An 18,588-nucleotide genomic window follows, 5' to 3' on the forward strand; every position below is an offset into this window, starting at 1 on the left:
GATATGTCTAACTCCTGCTCACTGTGGTCAAGGTTAAAGAGAAATTGGAAAATAGGGGCAGAAACGGGTAGAAGGAGGACAGAGAAGCCATAATAATCACAGAAATCCTAAATAATCCTTAACATCCCCCCTGCACCCCCAAGACTTCAATGATTCAGTAAAATGGGACTCTAACACCAGATGGAAAAGCAAATCTTTGGGATTTACTTAAATCTTATGAAATACCTTTGCTTGGTGGAGAGATCAAGTTTTCAGATCTTTTCTACTTAGTACTAGCTGAGTATTCTTTTCTAGTAGGTACTTATGTAAGATACATGGATGGATGAATGGACAGGCAGGCAGACAGATGATTAGACAGATAGACGGTGGACAAATGGATGGGTAAATAGGTGATAGATAGATGACAAATAGTTGATGGATGAATGAATAGATGAACAGACAGATAAATGATAGAGAGACAGACAAATGGAGTCCTTGGGGGCTAGGTCGCCAGGTCATAACCTGAAGTCATAATTTGTTTTATAAACATTGTTCAGCTCCCTTGACTTGGGGCTTTACCTTCCTTTTGCGTGGGAAATATGTGCTCCAGAGTTTTGCCAAATGCCTGTTCATAAGGATCCTAGTTCTAAAACTGAAGCAAGATGTTGCATCAAGAAGGTGTTGTGTAGACCTGTCTCTCATTGCATCCCATGCTGTTAATGGTCAGCACTTCAGCCTAAAACTGGGGGAAAAAAGTCCAAAACTACAGTAAAAAACCTTAATAACCTCACTTGTTAATCTAGGGTAGCATCCAGTGTTCTGAGCAGCATGTCAGGATGAAGGAATCTTGCCACCCTGACCCCGGAGACCTTGGGCAAATCACTCAGTTTCCTCATTTGTAAGAGAAAGGAGTTGTGGCTGGTCTCCAAGGTCTCTTCTGCTCTGCCGTTCTCTGATGACTCACTCTAAGATGAATTCTGAGGAACACACAAATAGTTACCTTCACTTTAAAGGTTAGAGGGGAGAAAACAGATCGCAGTGTCCAGGTATGTCAGTGCCACCACCTCCCGGGCTGCAGAGCATAATGCACTTCTGAAGATTAAACCAAGCAAGCTGACTCAAATCCTATTGAAACGCCAGGCGTCAGTGCAGGATGTTGTTGGACATCTGCATTACTTCTGTTTCTTAAACAACGTTACTCTGCCGAGGATGAATCTGTGTCTTCATCTAATGGCTCTTGTCATTTCAGTGTGGTGATCAAGGAGGAAAAATGAAAGCACTTTAGGCGGAAAAACAGATAAGATAGGAAGGCATTTCATAACCAGACTGCAAGGCTGTCTGGAGTATAATACAGATCTATCAATAATTCAGTTAAAACAGTTTACCTGCTTTACATGAGAGGGTTCAGTTCACTGATCTTCATTCAAGTTCACACTAAAGTTATTTCACTGCAGGCTGCACATTATACCACACAGACCAAAGCATTATAGATTTTTTTTTCCAAATGTAATATACAAGTCCAAATTGATTGCAGCCAAACATAAATTTAGTCAAATCTTTAATACACTCTATTAAGGTGTGAATGAGACTTTAGAGCTTTGTCTTAGCTACAGAGCAGCTGGGACCGGAGTTGAACCAATCACAAAGAGCTGGAATAGAAAGTTGCCTTTGGACATGGTATTTATTCTCAATAGTTTAGCATCTAAAATAATGAACTTTCCCCCCTCAAATGTAAAATGAACAATTACCTGTTATTATAAAATGACAAATTTTACAAAGGGGGCTAGTTTGGTTTTCTTCCCCCACAAAGCTAACCTCTATTACACTGCCTGCCCACAGGCACATGCCTTACGTTGTCATTGGCTGTATCTGTATGTCCAATGCTCCGTTTTCCTAGAGCAAAGTTATCTTTCAAAACACAGGAAGAAAGGCACCAGCCATTTTTCCCACCTCCAGTTGAGGTGAGAGAAGTATATTCCAACAGCCCTGCCAGGTAGTTGGCACAATCTGCATTATTCCAGAATGGCTAGGTGAAGTTTAGAATGAAAAATGTAAAATACATCTTTATGCTTTCAGAATTATTTAGGCTTTAAATGATTTGGAGTTCCCTTATATGGAAGGCTTTATATGAAAAGACTGGATAAACCTGTTCTGCACTATATAGCCAAGGGTGCATACTCAGAAATATGATCAGGATTTAGCACTGGTTGCATTGTAGTATGATAAATACAGGCTACATGGGAGAGTCCCTGGGCTTCCTTAGTTTGACATGACTCTCTGGGTATGTGGCTGGGAAAGGGACAGTTGGGGGAATGGGAAGAGGGGGGGAAATAAGGAGGCTTGATACTTTGGAGAGGGGCTAGGAAGGCTTATTTTACCTTTTTTTTTTTTTTGCTGGCTGGTATAGGGATTGAACCCCGGATCTTGGTGTTATCAGCACCACATTCTAACCAACTGAGCTAACCAGCCAGTAAGATGGATTATTTTAATCTGTATTGTCCAATATCATAGTCACTAGCCACATATGTCTGGTCTCAATTGAGATGTTCTATAAAAGTAAAAGCCAGCCAGGTTTTTAAGATTTAGTATGAAAAAAAGAATGAAAAAACATCTCATCAATAATTTTTATATCTGTCGCATGTTGAAATGACATTTGAAAATGATAAGACTTGGGGTATGTTGGATTAAATAACACTATCAAAATTGATTTCACCCATCTCTTCTTGATTTTTGAATGTGGCTACTCAAAATTTTTAAATTACATAAATGACTTACATATTTCCAGCAAATAGCACAGCTCTATACCCATTTTATATGGTGGAATTATGGTTAATTTTTACTTTCTTGATAGTGTTTCTGTATTTTCTTTTTCTTTTCTTTTTTTTAATTTTAACTTCTCAATATACATTGTAGTTGATTTTCATGACACTTTACCCATTCCTCTTGCCCCGTTTCTGTATTTTCAAACAAAATATGAGGAACAGACAATATTGTGTCTTGAAGAAAAATATATATACCATGGATTTTGGAGTCTGGCAAGTATGTGTCTCAGCTATACCACAACTAACCTTCTCTGAACCTCAACTTCCTCCTTTGTTAGATGAAGATAATAAATGTTTTGACTTGACCAGATCAAGGCCCACCAGGTTGTTGTCAAGAGTGAGAAATGTCTGAGAAATTAGCAGAGGGTGCTTAGCACAGAATCTGGAATAGGGCAAACAATAAATATTCAGCATTGTTCTTGATTATATCTCAAGACCTGTCAGATGCATAATTTCTTGATCCCATTTCTAATTCAGATCTGTCTCTCTCTTGTTCCTCAAGATCATACTTGCTGTCATATCTTCCTACTTCTATACCCAGAAAGCTAAACTTCTCCTTGTTACTGAGAATCTCTGGTGTGGTTTCCCATTTTCTGCTACTCATTCAGGCTGAGCTATTACCCACTTATTTACTTTAGCTCATATCAATTTCAGAACAAGAATTTTATACTTGCTGGCTTAAACTACCAAACCAAGCTACAACTCTTTATTTGCCTCTGTCCCTCACCTCCTACCTGGATGCTGGGTCTTGCTTTTTACTGAACTCTGCTTCTTTTGATGGGATGATCAGTCAAGGATAACGTATGCCAGGCAAGTGCATGTGGGAAACTAACAGAAGAAAGGGTCATGTAAACAAGAAATCAAGAGAATGAGGAGTGAAGAAGGAAAGTAATTTTATAACTTCTCTCCCCTTGCCCACAATCCATCTTCTTTTCTCACTGTCTTTGCCTGTTGGCTTTAAAAGCTGTGCTGTGTTTAGCCCCCGATAGGTACAAGGCGCTTCTCATGGTATTTCTAGATTCTCACTGCCTGAAGTACAACCCCCTGCAGTGTAGCATGGCACACATCTAAAACTGTGTGATCAATTTCCATATTCTGGGAAATAAGTCCTCAGGTGAAGATGGTTGTACTTGTTCTCTGAAATTCAGTGACAGGGAAGAGAGGAAAAAAGGAAAATGTTGTGAAGACACGTTGCTTCCCCGGGTGTGGTAGGCTTCCTATTTCCTCCACAAATAATGAGATGAACCTCTCAGTCAGAACTGTACAAGATGAAAACAAGGAGCAGGAACTTAAGGATGAATTTGGAGTAGCACAGGTGGCTGGAGGCATCTGTGCTCTGCAAAGCAGTGAAAAAGTCCCCGATTTCCTATGCAAGTTTTTTTTTTAAGATCAAAATATGCTGATTTTTTTTTGTTTCCATCCAGCAGCTGTAACTAGGTGATTCAGAATATACTCTTGATTTAAGGTGGTATTTTTTGCCTTTTCATCAGATCAATATGTTACTTTACCTATTATATTTTTAGATTTACTGAGTGTTCTCAGAGTAGGAAATTCAAAGAAAAGAAATAAGCAAATTGGTTTGTATTTCAAAGCTCGGGCTGAGTTTTGACAGGAGAAGCCCTTGGAAATTAACAAGGGATGAGAGTTTCCCAGACCCTCCTTGATGACATATAGGATTTGTGGAAGATTTGTTGTTGGGGGAGCTGAGTAATTTCAGCACCAGAGAACTCACCTAGGGTTGGTCCCTCCATTACCAGGCAAGGGATGCTTAGGTAAGTGTGTGTGCAGAAGAGCTAACCCTGGATGTGTGAACATGGCTGTTCTTCCTGTAGCATTTATAAATAAAACTTTACCATCAATCACAGGCAGGAAGTAATCATTGCCAACCATTGCTTCTCTGGTTTCCTAGCATATCAGAAGGCTTGAAAATGTGGATAAATTTTCCTTATTATTATATTATGATTCAAATTTAGGAAAGGGAGGAGGCATTCCTGAAAATGCAAATACTGCTTTAAGATATCAGGTCTACATGGGAACTTACATTCTTGTATCTTGGCTGCTTGAGAAAAGAGAGAGCACATGCTCTGCACATTCCCAATCTTCCTTTCCTTTGTCACTGTAGATAAACTCTCATGATACTGTGATTTCAGTTGTTTGCGGTCTATGTAGCATCTTTTTCTCTGTCAGCATTGCAGATTGCATAAGTTGAAATGCAAATATGTGGACGTGCAAACAAATATACAGGCAGTCAACATTTGATCCACAGAGGGGGCCACTGAGTGGTGTCTCTTCTCTGGGGCCTGCTCGTTTTCAGGCTGCTGACACTGCAGCTCAGTGCATGTTACTTGCTGAATCTGAATAGTTTTATATTTTCCATTGTTCCCCCCCCACACACACACACTTGAGGGTGGACGAGATGATGTATCTAAAAGTGTCTGAAAAGAAACGGAGGTCCTGTTGCAGATAGCATCATGATTACAGGTGTGCACACCTAGCACTTATATATCCAAAGACACTTTCAGTGACAGGCTATTCCTCATTTTGCATCCCCTGAAATTTAATGCAAAATGTGTCATTAAATACGCTTCTTCATTACCAAAGGGATTCTACTTCCATTTGACTTTAAAATATCACTGGGTCTTCTCTGTGCAGGCATCCTTTAAAATACAAATACTGTTTCATCTAATATGGCTTACTGTATGTATATATCTATTTCTTTAAAGCAAAAGAGAAAAAACCAGATTTATGGACAACATAAAGTGCTTTCTGGATACACAAACATCAATGAAAACATTATTAAAATTAACAGGTGTCAACAGGTAAAAATACACTGTATAAAGCATTTAATAGTCTTTAACACAGCCAACTCCCCACCCCCTGCTTGAAACAGTGTTAAATTCTCTTTTGCTAGTGGCAAAAGAAGCTGTCAAGCGCAACACTGAAAAATTGGTACCATATCCTGGCCAGTAAGTACAGAACTGAGGGGCTAAATATTTTATGGTTTTTATTTTTATTTATTTATTTTTTTGTTCTCATGCTGGGTTTTTTTTTTTTTTTTTTTTTCTTAACCTCTCTCTTCTATTCTTGCCTGCTCAGGGCTGATTGTTGTGACATTGGCCGTATGCTGGATGCCCAACCAGATCAGGAGGATCATGACTGCGGCCAGGCCCAAGCACGACTGGACGAGGTCCTACTTCCGAGCGTACATGATCCTCCTCCCCTTCTCGGACATCTTCTTCTACCTGAGCTCGGTGGTCAACCCGCTGCTGTACAACGTGTCCTCGCAGCAGTTCCGCAGGGTGTTCGGGCAGGTGCTGCGCTGTCACCTGACGCTGCAGCACGCCAACCACGAGAAGCGCCTGCGCGCCCACGCCGCCTCCACCACGGACAGCGCCCGCTCCACCTGCCGCGCGCTCATCGCCGCCTCCTCCAGGCGCGGGTCCTCTGCGAGGAGAACTAAGAAGGCTTTCTTAAGCACTTTCCAGAGCCAGGCCACGCCCGAGTCTAAGCGCCAGCAATTGAGTCTCCGGTCACCAGATCCCAACTCGGAGACAAAACCAGCTAATTCTGCCGCAGCGAATGGTCTTCAGGAGCATGAAGTGTGAATGTCAAGTAAGGAAGCCTCGAGTGGGCACTGGCCCTCCCCACACCAAAGCCGCACTACCCTCACACAGCAGTCACAAAACAAACTGTGCCCCGCCAGGGACAGAATGGAAGCTAGAGGCTTTGGAAAAGGCAGGTGCCCACTTCGGTGACTTCTAAGGGCTGATTTTGCCAGCTTGCCTTTGACTCTGGTTACATGTCAGAGGGGTGAGCTCTGGCTCCACCCCCTTCCTTGAGTACACACTGAAGATTCAGTCAGACTGAATTTATTCAGAGCTTACAAAAATGTTTTACAAGGAGCTCTTTCATTATTTGCAAAGGAACAAGAAGAGAACAGATTCCCCTCCCTACCCAGAATATAAGGACACCCAGAAGAAACTCGGGGAGGTGGGGGAGTGAGGCCGGAAGGACAGTGCAGGAGGGAGTGGCGACTCTTGCAGCTTCAGCAATGTGCCAAGAAGAGGGCTAATTTGAGGAGCAGGACAGTGGTGGGGAGCCCCGGCCTGAGGGTCGAGGCAGAACTGCCCCTTTTCTTGGGCCTTGGCCCGTTGCAAAGAGGAGTGTTGCAGCAGCTGATGCACACTGAGTTCAGTTTCCCTGGGGAGCAGAAGGACTGGTACCCGGCCGAGGCGATGAGACAGGCCGCTGAGGATGCACACGACTTGCGGTACATGATCCCTGCAACACAGACCCAAAGGAGCTGGGTTAATGTGCGCCAGCCAAATCCGTAGGGACAGCTCTTCCTTATTTCCCCCACAGCCCAGATACTCGGGTGCCAGGGGTGCCTCCCAAGTACACAAGGTATATGGTGAAAGAGGCAGTCTCCATTTCACTACTTTTGACAAAGTCGTTCCAACAGCTATTGTAGATGCCAGTACCACTGAATAAAGAGCTGTTAATATCAAAGTCTGGTTTTTAAAGTCAGAGTTCACACTGTGCACTAGACACAGAGCTTTTTATTTACTTTTTTTTTTGGTTCAGACTGTCTCAGGTCAGTGAGGACTACAAGTGATGCTTCTAGATCAGATCTCTGTTATTGCTTTGTAAGTGACCAAAGAGAGATGGCTCTCGACTATGTGTTTATTGACTCCTGAAATTCTTTGAATAAAGACCAAATCCCAATGGAAATAAATTCGATTCCCAGTGAAGGGGCTCTGTTCTTTCCCAGATTTGAGGGATCTACTGGATTAACTTAGTAAAGAGGTAGCCTGGCTGACAGTGTGACCAGTACAGCCTTATTCTTAGGGAAGAAGCTTTGCCCTTTGGGCCAAAGACCATTTGCCAAATTGGCTGGCACTCACTCACATACACTGTCTGGGCACAGAAAGGAGCTTCCCAGGAAGCCTGGAAGGCTCATCTGAAGGAGCATATGTGTCCTGTCCAAATTGCAGAATAGCTACCAAATTAGGGTATCCTGGATAATCATTTGACTTTTTACAGCTGGAAGTTTACTCAACTCAAATAATAATAACAGCTAAGCTTATTTAAGGGCTTTCCTGTTATGTCAGGCACTATTCAGATGGCTGTAGTGTACCACCTCACTTACGACTTACAGCAACACTCCAAGGGAGTTCCCCATGATCATCCCCATTTTACAGATGGGGCACCTGAGGGCCAGAGAGGTTTAATAACTAGCCCAAGGTCACACAAGTAGCAAGTGGAGATGCTGGGATTTGAACCTAGATTTCTGGCTTCAGGCCATCAGGTCTACATTACTGTATAGCAAAGTGGACAGCCAATTAACCACAAAAATGTTGGGATTTCTATGGGAGTGGGGTGGGGGGCTTTACTATGGAGATACGTTTTGTGTGTGTGTGTGTGTGTGTGTGTGTGTGTGTGTGTGTGTGTGTGTGTGTGTGTGGCTGTTTTATCTCTATGAATTCCCCTTTTTTTGGACAGATAACTACTTAGTTCTGGACTTGGAAGTGAATGGTCATAGCCCGCTGCCGCCCTGCACAGCTGAGGGACATCCCACCAGCAGCTGCAGTGCCTTTCCCACTAATGCCCTGTAGGTGTGGGGGCAGCTGTGGTTTTGGTTAGGGATCCCTCTTCCTTGAGAATTGCTGCTTTGGGTCGTGTAGAAACAGCAAAGAATTGAAGTGCCTAAAACTTCCAAGTGGGAGGTAAAGAGGTACTTTAGATTTACCTTAAGGTGTGCAATTTTATGTCGTTTTTTCTTATAACTGCATGTTTGCAAGGACTGGTTTTCTAACACTCTTAGAAAATCCTGGGAGGGAGTTGCTCTGTTAAGATAAAGCCCATGTACAGAGGGTGTATGTGCATGTGTTTGGGTGGGGGAGGCACTGTTTGATTTCTAAGGAATATGCTTCAGGATGTTGCCCATTTACAGATTTCCCGAGGTCTCTACATTTTCTATCCATTGCCCCTTATAGGAAATTACGTTTTACTCACTTTTTATTGTTCGATATTAAAAGCACTGTCATTTGTCAGTTCAACTTCAATGAACATTTTTCCTTTAAGTGAATTTTTAAAATTCAAAAGTATTTATTGGATATATTTTGTACTGGTCCTCCCCAGAGTCACCTCTGAGGCTGCTATGAGTTTGGCGCGCCTCCTCCCAGGCCTGTTTCTGTGTTCACATATATGCCCATGGAGAATGAAAGTGTGTCCGTCTGCACACATTTGTTAAAGGGCTCACACCCTATATGTTGTTTTGCTATTTGCATATTTACTTGATGACATGGCTGAAGGTTCATTTTTAAGTCTAATTTTGCAAGATTAAGGATCCGTGATAGGGTAGGTTAGCTAGATAAATACTGCATGAGGTTCTGAAGAGATGGACCAACAGGGTACTCCATCTGTACTCCGTGGAGATCCTCACATTGCTAGCCCGAAACAATTTAGCTCACAAGGGAAGGTGGGGGGAGGCGGGTCTGTGGCCAGGTGCAAGGTCTTGGGTTGGTGGTTCACCAGCTGACACCAGAAGGGCTCTCTGAAGAGAAGGTTGAGAACTCCATTGAAAGGGGTGCTGAGAGAGGGAGAAGAGAGAAAGGGGTCCGATGTCCAACAGTGTGCCCACTGACTGCCTGGCCACTCAGGGAGGCACCCTAAGGAGGCCCAGGGGTAATGATATTTCCAGAAAGATTCATGCAGGAGGGCCATGAGGGTAAGGGCAGCTGTGGGCCCCCAGAAGCCTCCCACAGTGCAAGTCCAAGTCTGGAAACTAGAAGTAGCAGTGCTTTGAGTGAGACTGGATGCGATTAAAGAGGTTTCCAACCAGATGAAAGGAATGTGGACTCAACAGGCATCAAAGTAAGTGACAGGCTACGGGCTGGTGTGGGGATATGGAGGATCTGGCTTTGGAGAAATTCAAGAACAAAGAGAAAGTGCTCTTGTGCTAAACTGTGGGCGGCAGCAGAGGAAGCAGGTAGGAGGTGTTGTACTAATAGGAACGGGGAAATTCAAGATTAAAGAGGGCTTTGAGAAAACAAAAAGGTATTTTCCTCCTCCTTTTGATCAAAATTAACGTGGTGGAGATCACGTGGTGCCTCTGAGAAATGTGAGATGGGGCCGAGTGGGGAGGCTGGGGCAGAAAGGCTGATCATTTAGAATCTGCAAAGAAGGGAAATAAGCCGCTTCTGCCAGGGCCTCAGATACAGAAAGAAGAACATTCCAGGTCCATCCTAGGCTCTTCAGTGGGCAGGATGGGAACAGGAGGAAGGTCCAGTGGCACACGGGAGGGGAGTGGTCTTAGGAAATACTGAGAATTGCCCTGGAAGGAGAGTGTGATTGAATATCACATAGGCACGGCCGCTAAGGAGCTTTAAGAAAATGCCCCTGGAGGAAGTCACTATAGCCTGAGGTGGTGGCACAGGTGAGCAAAGCCACAGGAGAGACTCTGAAGCAGCAGGGGGTGCAGATGTGTACAACTGGGACTCAGACTGAAAGAAAATAAGCGATGTCACTAGGTGGGGAGGGCCCAATGGAGGCTTGGAACTATTGACCAGTTCCATCACTCACATGCTTATCAGGATAAATTCCAAGTGGATCTAAGATCTAAATGTCAGGAAAAACAAAAAACAAAAAAACATAAAATTACTAAAAGACACTTCAGAACCCTGGGAGATTTCTTTGATCATGTGGAAGTAGTAAAGGATATTCTATGACATGACACCCAGTAGCCATTGCAGAAAAGACTGGTGAAACAGACTACAAAACCAAAACAAAATCAAACAAAAAACCCCCCTCTGTCTCATAAAATCACTAGAAGTAAAAAGACAAATGAAATTGTGGGGAAAATACTTTAAACTCAAATCATAAGGAGCAAATTTCCTTAATTATAAAAAGGTCCTAGAAATCAGTAAGGAATTCATAATAAATAATAAATCAGTAAGGAATAAATAAATAATAACCCATTAGAAAAATAAGGAAAGCAAATAAACAGACAGTTCACAGAAAAGGAAACAGAAAGAGCTTTGAAACACATGAAAAGATACCCTCACTCATCATAGAGAAGAATGCAAATTAAAACTACATTGAGATACCATTATTATTTATCACTTGGGCAAAGATCAAAAAGTTTATTATCACCATGTTCATGAGTCTCGGAAACAGTCCCTTTCCACTCTGTTGGTTAAGAAGGTAAACAAGTGTAAATTCCATGAAGGCAATGTGGCAATAGCAACTGCGAACATTACGAACGCACGTCTCTTTGACCCAGCAATTCCACTTTTGTGAATTTATCCCATGGATATATTCCCACACATTTAAAATGACTATACAGAAGGTTATTCATGGCAGAGTGTTTTGCAGTGGCAGAAGAATAGACAATCACTCTGTCCCTCACCAGGGGACTGGTAAACACCCGGTGTCTTATCCACACAATGGAATTCCACACAGTTGTAAAATGGTGAGGAATAAGCTCCAAGATATTTTAAGTATTTCAAAAAAACAGGGCTGGCCCATGGCTCACTTGGGAGAGTGTGGTGCTGACAAAACCAAGTCAAGTGTTAAGATCCCCTTACCGGTCATCTTCTAAAAACAAAAACAACAACAACAACAACAACAACAACAAACAAACAAAGAACAGCTGTACATTTCCTCCCTCCCTTCCTCTCCTCTTCCTCCTTTTGTTCCCCCCACTATTTATTTAACAAATGAGTTTATGCTTCTTACTGTGTTCCAGATATAGTAAAGAGCTTTACAAATATTAACTCATTTAATCTTTGTAATAACTCTAACGGTAATCCCTATTTTGCAAATGGGGAACCCAAGGCAAATAGAGGTTAAGTAATTTGCTTAGAGACTGTGCAGGTAACATGTGGTAGAGCTGAGACTTGAACCTAGGAAGTCTGGCTTTACAATCTATGTTCTTAATCATTCCACTACTTTGCCTACCATGCTGTGATATGCATCCACAGGGGAAAAATGGCAAAGATTACACACGCATACATACAACTTGCATACATATACGTCAAATATTTCTGCAAGAACATTTGAGAAAGGGGTAATATTAGTTGTCTCTGGGAGGAGTGCTGAGCGGCCACAGGATAGGGGTGGGAAAAACAACTATAGACCCTTTTTTACATTCAAAATCAGAACCATGATGGGGGTGGGGAAGGAGACACAACAATCAGAATAATTCCTTGAAGTTGTTAAGACAAGTGAGCAGATATGATGTTGATGTGGGGGGAAGGGGGAGAAGGAAGGGGGAAAGGAGGATTGGTAAAGGGACATGAAAATCAACTACATTATATACTGATAAATTAAAATAAATAAAAATAAAGTTAAAAAAAAAAAAAACAAAATCAGAACCACGAGAATGAAGTACCTTTTAAAAAATGGCCTTCTAAAATAATGCCCCCAATAAACTATTTTATCAAATGGCTTTTCTTCCCTGTGTACCCCAAGGCCCATCCTAGCTGTGTCCACTAGAGGGCACCTGGGCATGAACACACCCTCAAGAAGAGTCACAATGAGTTACCCCAAAGCCCAAGTCTCAGGGCTACAGGGCAGGGGTACTTGTGTCTGTCTTTCTGTTTTTCCTTTAACCCAGCCTCCATGAGCTCAGGTCTGGGCCTCAGGGAAGAAAGGCTGTGAGTCAAAGCAGCCAGGGCCTTCTCATGGATGGCTGGTGGGAGCACAAATCGGCATGAGAGCAACGGGAAGGATCTATAATAATTTAAAATGTACAAGTCCAATAGTTCCATTCCTCAGGATTTACCTTTCAAAGCAGAACACACTTTCACATCCTCAATTGAGAAAAGATTCATTTATACTACGAGCTGCTAAGCAGCAGTTAAAAGGAAAGCGCAGAGCTCTATTCTGATCTGGAAGGTTCTCAATAGTTGGAAAAATGAAGTTCCAGAATGATATTTCAATATGCCATTTTGGAAGGAAAAAACCACAAAACAATAAATACAGTTCGTGCTCTGGTGGTGTGTGGGGATGTGTGTGTACAAGTCTAAGAGTGTGAGTTTACATCTCTAAGTAAAATCAGAGCAAGAGGCTCCGAAGAATATGCACTCAACAGTGTGATGTATGAATGTTTTACAGTGGGAATATATTCATGGATTGCATCTGTAATTACAAATTAAAAGAATTGGGAAATATAAACCAAGTTGGCTGCTTCTTTGAAGTCTCTGAGACCTGGATTAAAGAGCAGCCTGTGGCACTGGGGTAGCAGACAGGGGTCTACCCCACGGCAGCCGGAATGCAGCCCAGCTCACAGATGGGGCTTCCCTGGAACCTCAGATGGGTTAGGTGAAGGGAGCCATGGCTCGGCATGCTTCAGCAGCACCGTGGGCAGGAAGTGAGGGCTGGGCTGCTGCAGCCAGGGCTTCTGTTTCCTTGAACCTTCATGGCCGGCAGGGAGCCCTCAGCAACACGCCACTGCACGGTTAGGGCAGGAGAAGGTAATGGCTGAGAGCAGGCGTGAGACACCTTTTGGAGACTTCCCCATATAGGAGACAGATGCTTCCTGCCCCCCTTCCCTGTGTGATTTTTCTCTTAATTACCTCTAATACACGACATAGTTTACTAATCTATCTCCTGCCATAATGTGCCTAGTACATATTGACTCATAAGCTATTTACCGAATGAATGAATGAGTGAAAGAAGAAAGAAAAGGGGAAGACAAGAGGACAGAAGGAAAGAGGATAATTTGAAGAGGGTCCGGAGGTCCCACCATAGTGGTGCTTTTCTGACTCCATAAAACTAAAGCACGCCTCCAGGCCTTGGTTGACACAGGGAGAGCTCTGAGAGACTGTGATCTGGTAAGGGAGATTCAGCCCCAGAGCCAGCAGGCTGGGCCCGTTGATGAAGGACTGTCCATCAGACGGGGCCGGGCTAATCCCAGCACGGACCAGCTCCCCACGCTCCACCCTACAGGGGCACCAGGGTGTGTCCTGCCAACGCCAACTCATTTCTCACGGTGTTAATCCGCAGACCAGAAGTGTGCTTGTGGAACACACCACCCACTATCACCAAATTAATCAAGCCACCCAGCGTTTAAAACTTTAATCCTCTTTAAGTCTTTAGAGAGGTGATGGCCTCCTGGGGGCTCGTGGATTTAGATGGGTGGCTATGCAGGCTTGCTTTCAAAATACCACAAATTGTTCTCCCGGAGGAAGTCATTTGTGTTAATCTGCCTTATTTAGGATGTGAATGATGGGCATGCCGAGGGATGAAGGAAAAAGTAAATAAAATACTGAGGTTACTTCCAGAGGAATTCATTCCACTGCAGCAATTGTACCTGTTCCCAGGGACATGGGAAGTTAGACTGTGAAGGAATTTATGTTCCCAGGAGTTATGCTGTAAAGGTAGCCTATGGAAGTAAGGAGAATGAGACTGGATCCTCTCTGTACCCTACACACTGGAATTAAATATATATTTTGATTGAAATGCATCCAAATAGATAGCACAAAAATATTTCTGAGCCAGTCCTAGTTCAATGAGCTAATATGTGTAAAGTACTTGGGAAAGTACCTGGTACAAAGAAGATGTTTGTTGCTGTCATAATTATTATTATCTGCCTGTGGGACATTTTCTGATTCCTGCCCTTAATTTGTACAAGTAGCTACTTGTTGAATTTACACACTCAATGGCACTTAACACAGAGAGGACAGTGACTTCAATAAAAACTGATTGATTTGCTCTGACATTTAAAATTACTGGCTCCTCTTTTCCCCACAGTTTTACACACTCCATCCCTGTTCCTCTTGAGCTATATTTGGGTTGCAGCTTAGCAGACGTGTTAGTTTTTCAATCAGATGGAGAAAGACGGAAGGCAAGCCGGGGGACGGAGCAGAAGGAGGAAAAAGAAAGAAAGAAGTTTTGAAGCTGATGTGGATGCTGGATGGCCTCTGTCTCCTTCTTTGCAGCAAGCACTCTGTCAGGCATCGAGCTCACTTTACAGGGTTGAATTATTGATTACACGGAGGAAGAAGAAAGACGGTGTTTTCTCTTTCTTTGAGTCCAGCTCTTTTTGTCTGCACCTAACACAGCTGGGTCACCACAGCTTGCTTGAGTGGACAGAATAAAAAGTGCCTGCAACAACCCTGCTGAAAGGAAGTCCAGCCCAGCAGTGGTCTCGGCTTTGCAATTCCACCTTCTTGAGAGGTAGAACACACTTCTCAGGCTGGTGTTCTGCCTCTGAAGTCTGAAGGTTGACCTGGCTGGTAGCAGACAGGTGCAAAAACTCTTTAATGCAGCGAATTGCTACCCCTTTGACCAAAACTTTCCTTCATCAAAGTTCTTTTCCATGTGCTTCACTAAGGGGCTTAAGGGGCTGGCCAGACAGCACCCACTGCCCAGATGGAAGCGGTGTTAGAACTCCACCAGTGAGAACTGCTGAAGCAGTGGCTCTCAGACATTCATGTGCACAAGAATTACCTGGACATTCCTTAAATATACAGATTTCCAGAACTACCCATGGTGATTCTTACATAGGTGGTCAAAACTTCCAAAGTATGGCTTTAGGGAGGGGGAGGACACATGCAGACTCTAAATGCAAATTTTAATTTATCCAAGGAGAAATCTTTTCACTAATGGCAAAGATTTCACTACGCATTACAGCCTGGCTCCTGCTCTACATCGGACTCGGGGAAGCCTCCAACAGCCCTGACAATCTGCAGTTATGGAGAGTGAGAGATGAGTCAGTTTCTTCTTCATTGCTTCCCAAGCTCTTTCTTCATTGCGTTCACTTCCTTTCTATCCCATTGTCACGACTGATCTGACCTATCAGCCTGCTCAGAGGACAGGCTCCATCATGTGCCCACCCTCTGAGGACTTCAAGTGCTGACTGCATGTGTCCTCACCGTGCACCACTTAGCACACATGTGAGGTGACCAGTGGGGAGGTCCAGGCCAGTGCTGGAGGCAATCAGGCCAGTGCTAGTTTGGCCACTGCCCACTAAGGTGGTTTCCTCTTTTTGGCCCTTAAATATCCCACTGGGGTGGCTTTTCCTATTCAAAACCTACATTGTATACAGTGAATTTCAATTCCAGGGTTGGCACACTTTTTCTGTGAAGGGCTAGATAGTAAGTATTTTGGCCTTTGCAGGCCAAATGGTCTCTGCCACAGCTACTCAATTCTGATACATATGGTAGAAGAAGCCACAGACAATACATGAAGAAGTGGGTGTGGCCATGTTGCAATAAAACTTTATTCACACAAACAGGCTGTATTTGTCTGCTTGGGCTTCCATGACATACCACAGCCTGCATGGCTGAAACAACAGAAATTTGTTTTCTCAACAGTTCTGGAGGCTAGACGTTCAAGTTCAAGGTGCCGGGAGATTCAGTTCCTAGCCAAGGCTATTTTCCTGGGTTGTGGGCAGCTGCCTTCTCTCTGTGTCCTCACAGAGCCTTTCTTTTGTGTGTGCACAGAGAGAGTGAGCTCTGGTGTCTCTCTGCTCTGCTGTCTCTCCCTCTTTTTTTTTTTAATGTCAATTAATAAGGAACAAATTTAACACAAATATTAACATCCTTATTGAAAAAGAACTCTTAAAAATCAATTATAAAAATCTAAGCAGAAACTCGGTGAAGGTCATGAGTAGATACGTTACACCCCCAAAGAAACACTCCTGTCTAACAAGGACACTCTAAGATGTTGTTGTAGGGCCTGACCCTCCCCCCCCCCGAGCCCCAGGGGCTTTTGGTTCAGGGGCTGTTGGTTTCAACTCCGTGGTCACTGGGTCTGTTTTCACAGCCAGCAGTGGTGGGGGTGGAGGGGATGGGATGGGGCGAAGCCTTCTGTAGTCCCAGGTCCCTGGGGGGTGAATCTCTCTCCCTCTTTTATATGGACACCAATCCCACTGGTCCAGGGTCCTGCTCTCATGACCTCATCTAACCCTAATCACCTTCCAAAGGCCCCATCTCCAAATACCATCACATTAGGGATTAGGGCTGTAACATAAGAATTTTTTGGGGGGGGACACAATTCAGTCCATAACACAGGCGATGGGTTGGATTTGGCCTGGGGGGCCACAGTTTGCTGACCTCTGTTCTACCAAAATCCTATCAGCTTTATGTTATGAAATCTATACCTTCCACCCAATCTCTTCTCTGCACTTATATGAGAGAAGCCACCAACAGTTTACAACATTTGCTTTCTGAAGAATATCCAGAAGGGTCTCTCTGGGTTCCATGTGTATCAAGGCTATTCTGTTAAAGGCCTTTATTAGTTTTATAGGATTTGTAGATTCTTATCTACGTATTTTAAAATGTTTTCTAATTGAACTCTCTGCTGTGAAGAGTAGACTCAAACCCTGCAGTTGGTGTGGAGTCCATAGGAATGGAGAGCAGTGGCTGCGTTCTAGCAGGGGACACAGCCTGGCTGGAGGGGAAAATGGAAAAGGAAAGGCAAAATTGGAGCCACTGCCTGAAGGCTGTTTCCAGCATGGACAGAATGCAGCCCTGTTGAGTGACGCTAGCATTACACATCTTATAAACACTGTTCTATTAAAGCCGAAACCCTGCAGGGAAACCGTAGCAGACCCTCCCCTGAGGTTCTGCACCAGGGCAGCGGACTTCAGGACTCATGTCTCTTTGACTTCCCCGTCTCAGGTTCCTGGGTCGGTTCTTGTGTCTCCAACATAAATCAGAGCCACCTTATTTTTGTACAGAGGCTCTAAAACTAAAGTTTCAGCAGGTCTTGTTTTCTGTAATGTCCTCATTTTAACCATGGTGGATCCAGGGTGTTGCCTGGGCTCCATCGCTCTCTTCCCTTCCGTTTTCAAGAAGCAGGGGGCCTTTTGAAGCACAGTATTAATGTTGATGTGGTAACTTTTTCCCCCTCTAGGCTTAATCATAATTTTCTAGATGTATTTTCAGGAATTTTATGGTTTTCTAAGTCTTCTTAAAAACATAATACTTGACAACAAGAAGAAAAAAATTAATGATTTTGTTTCTTTTAGAAAATACCATTTTCAGTGAATATGGGCACTGAAACAGCCATATCATTTACTAAGAAGGTATTTGGTTGTATGAGGGGTTCAGTTGTTTCTTTGATTCACTATTTCTTGACCTGTGAAAATGACCACTTAGGCTCAAAAAATGTCATTCATAGTTGCCGGCAAACCCAGAGGGAAATGATATTTCGTCATAAGGTAAACAATGGACGTTTCAATAACAATCTGAAACTGTTAATAGTTTTAACAATGACAACAAGCTGGGAAGAGTTACTGACAGTGTTGGAGTGTAAAGAAATACGGGTCTGAGTGCCGAAAGAGCTGGGTCTTCTACTCCCTTCTTCGGTTAGGTTCTGTGACTTCCTGAAGCCTTGATCTTCTTCTGCTTCATTGGCCTGTTTCCTCATCTACAAAACGGGGTGGAGGAAACTGAAGTGGGTCATGTCCATGTTTCATTTTACTTCTCAAATAATTCCTTACTCAGTGGGAAGAACATGAACTCTCAAGTCCAACAGACCTAGACTAGCATTCTCCCTGGGCCACTTCCTTGGATAATAACTTCTCTAAGCCTCAATTTACCATTTTGAAAAAAAAGGAGAAAACTGGGGCCTGCCCCTGGCTCACTTGGGAGAGTGTGGTGCTGATAACATCAAGGCCACGGGTTCAGATCCCTATATAGGGATGGCCGGTTCGCTCACTTGGGAGAGCGTGGAGATGACAACACCAAGTCAAGGGTTAAGATCCCCTTACCAGTCATCTTTAAAAAAAAAAGGAGAAAACTGTAACTGAGTAAGATGGTGAGGGTTCAGATGG

At 43.4% G+C, this 18,588-nt stretch overlaps 2 protein-coding genes across 2 annotated transcripts in view; one reads left to right on the forward strand and one right to left on the reverse strand.

Annotated features, from left to right (window-relative positions):
* GPR39 (G protein-coupled receptor 39) overlaps positions 1–6,406 on the forward strand; it is a 190,103-nt gene extending 183,697 nt beyond the window's left edge. Inside the window, exon 2 of the mRNA XM_063087498.1 lies at positions 5,898–6,406. Within this exon, the coding sequence (XP_062943568.1) occupies positions 5,898–6,406 (509 nt within the window). The remainder of the gene's footprint in view (positions 1–5,897) is intronic.
* Positions 6,407–6,846: 440 nt separating this feature from the next.
* The window catches only part of LYPD1 (LY6/PLAUR domain containing 1), a 28,105-nt gene continuing 16,363 nt past the window's right edge, over positions 6,847–18,588 (reverse strand). Inside the window, exon 4 of the mRNA XM_063113362.1 lies at positions 6,847–7,082. Coding sequence (XP_062969432.1) covers positions 6,847–7,082 — 236 coding nt within the window. The remainder of the gene's footprint in view (positions 7,083–18,588) is intronic.

The sequence above is a fragment of the Cynocephalus volans genome, chromosome 1, assembly GCF_027409185.1.
Source record: "Cynocephalus volans isolate mCynVol1 chromosome 1, mCynVol1.pri, whole genome shotgun sequence".
NCBI lineage: Eukaryota > Metazoa > Chordata > Mammalia > Dermoptera > Cynocephalidae > Cynocephalus > Cynocephalus volans.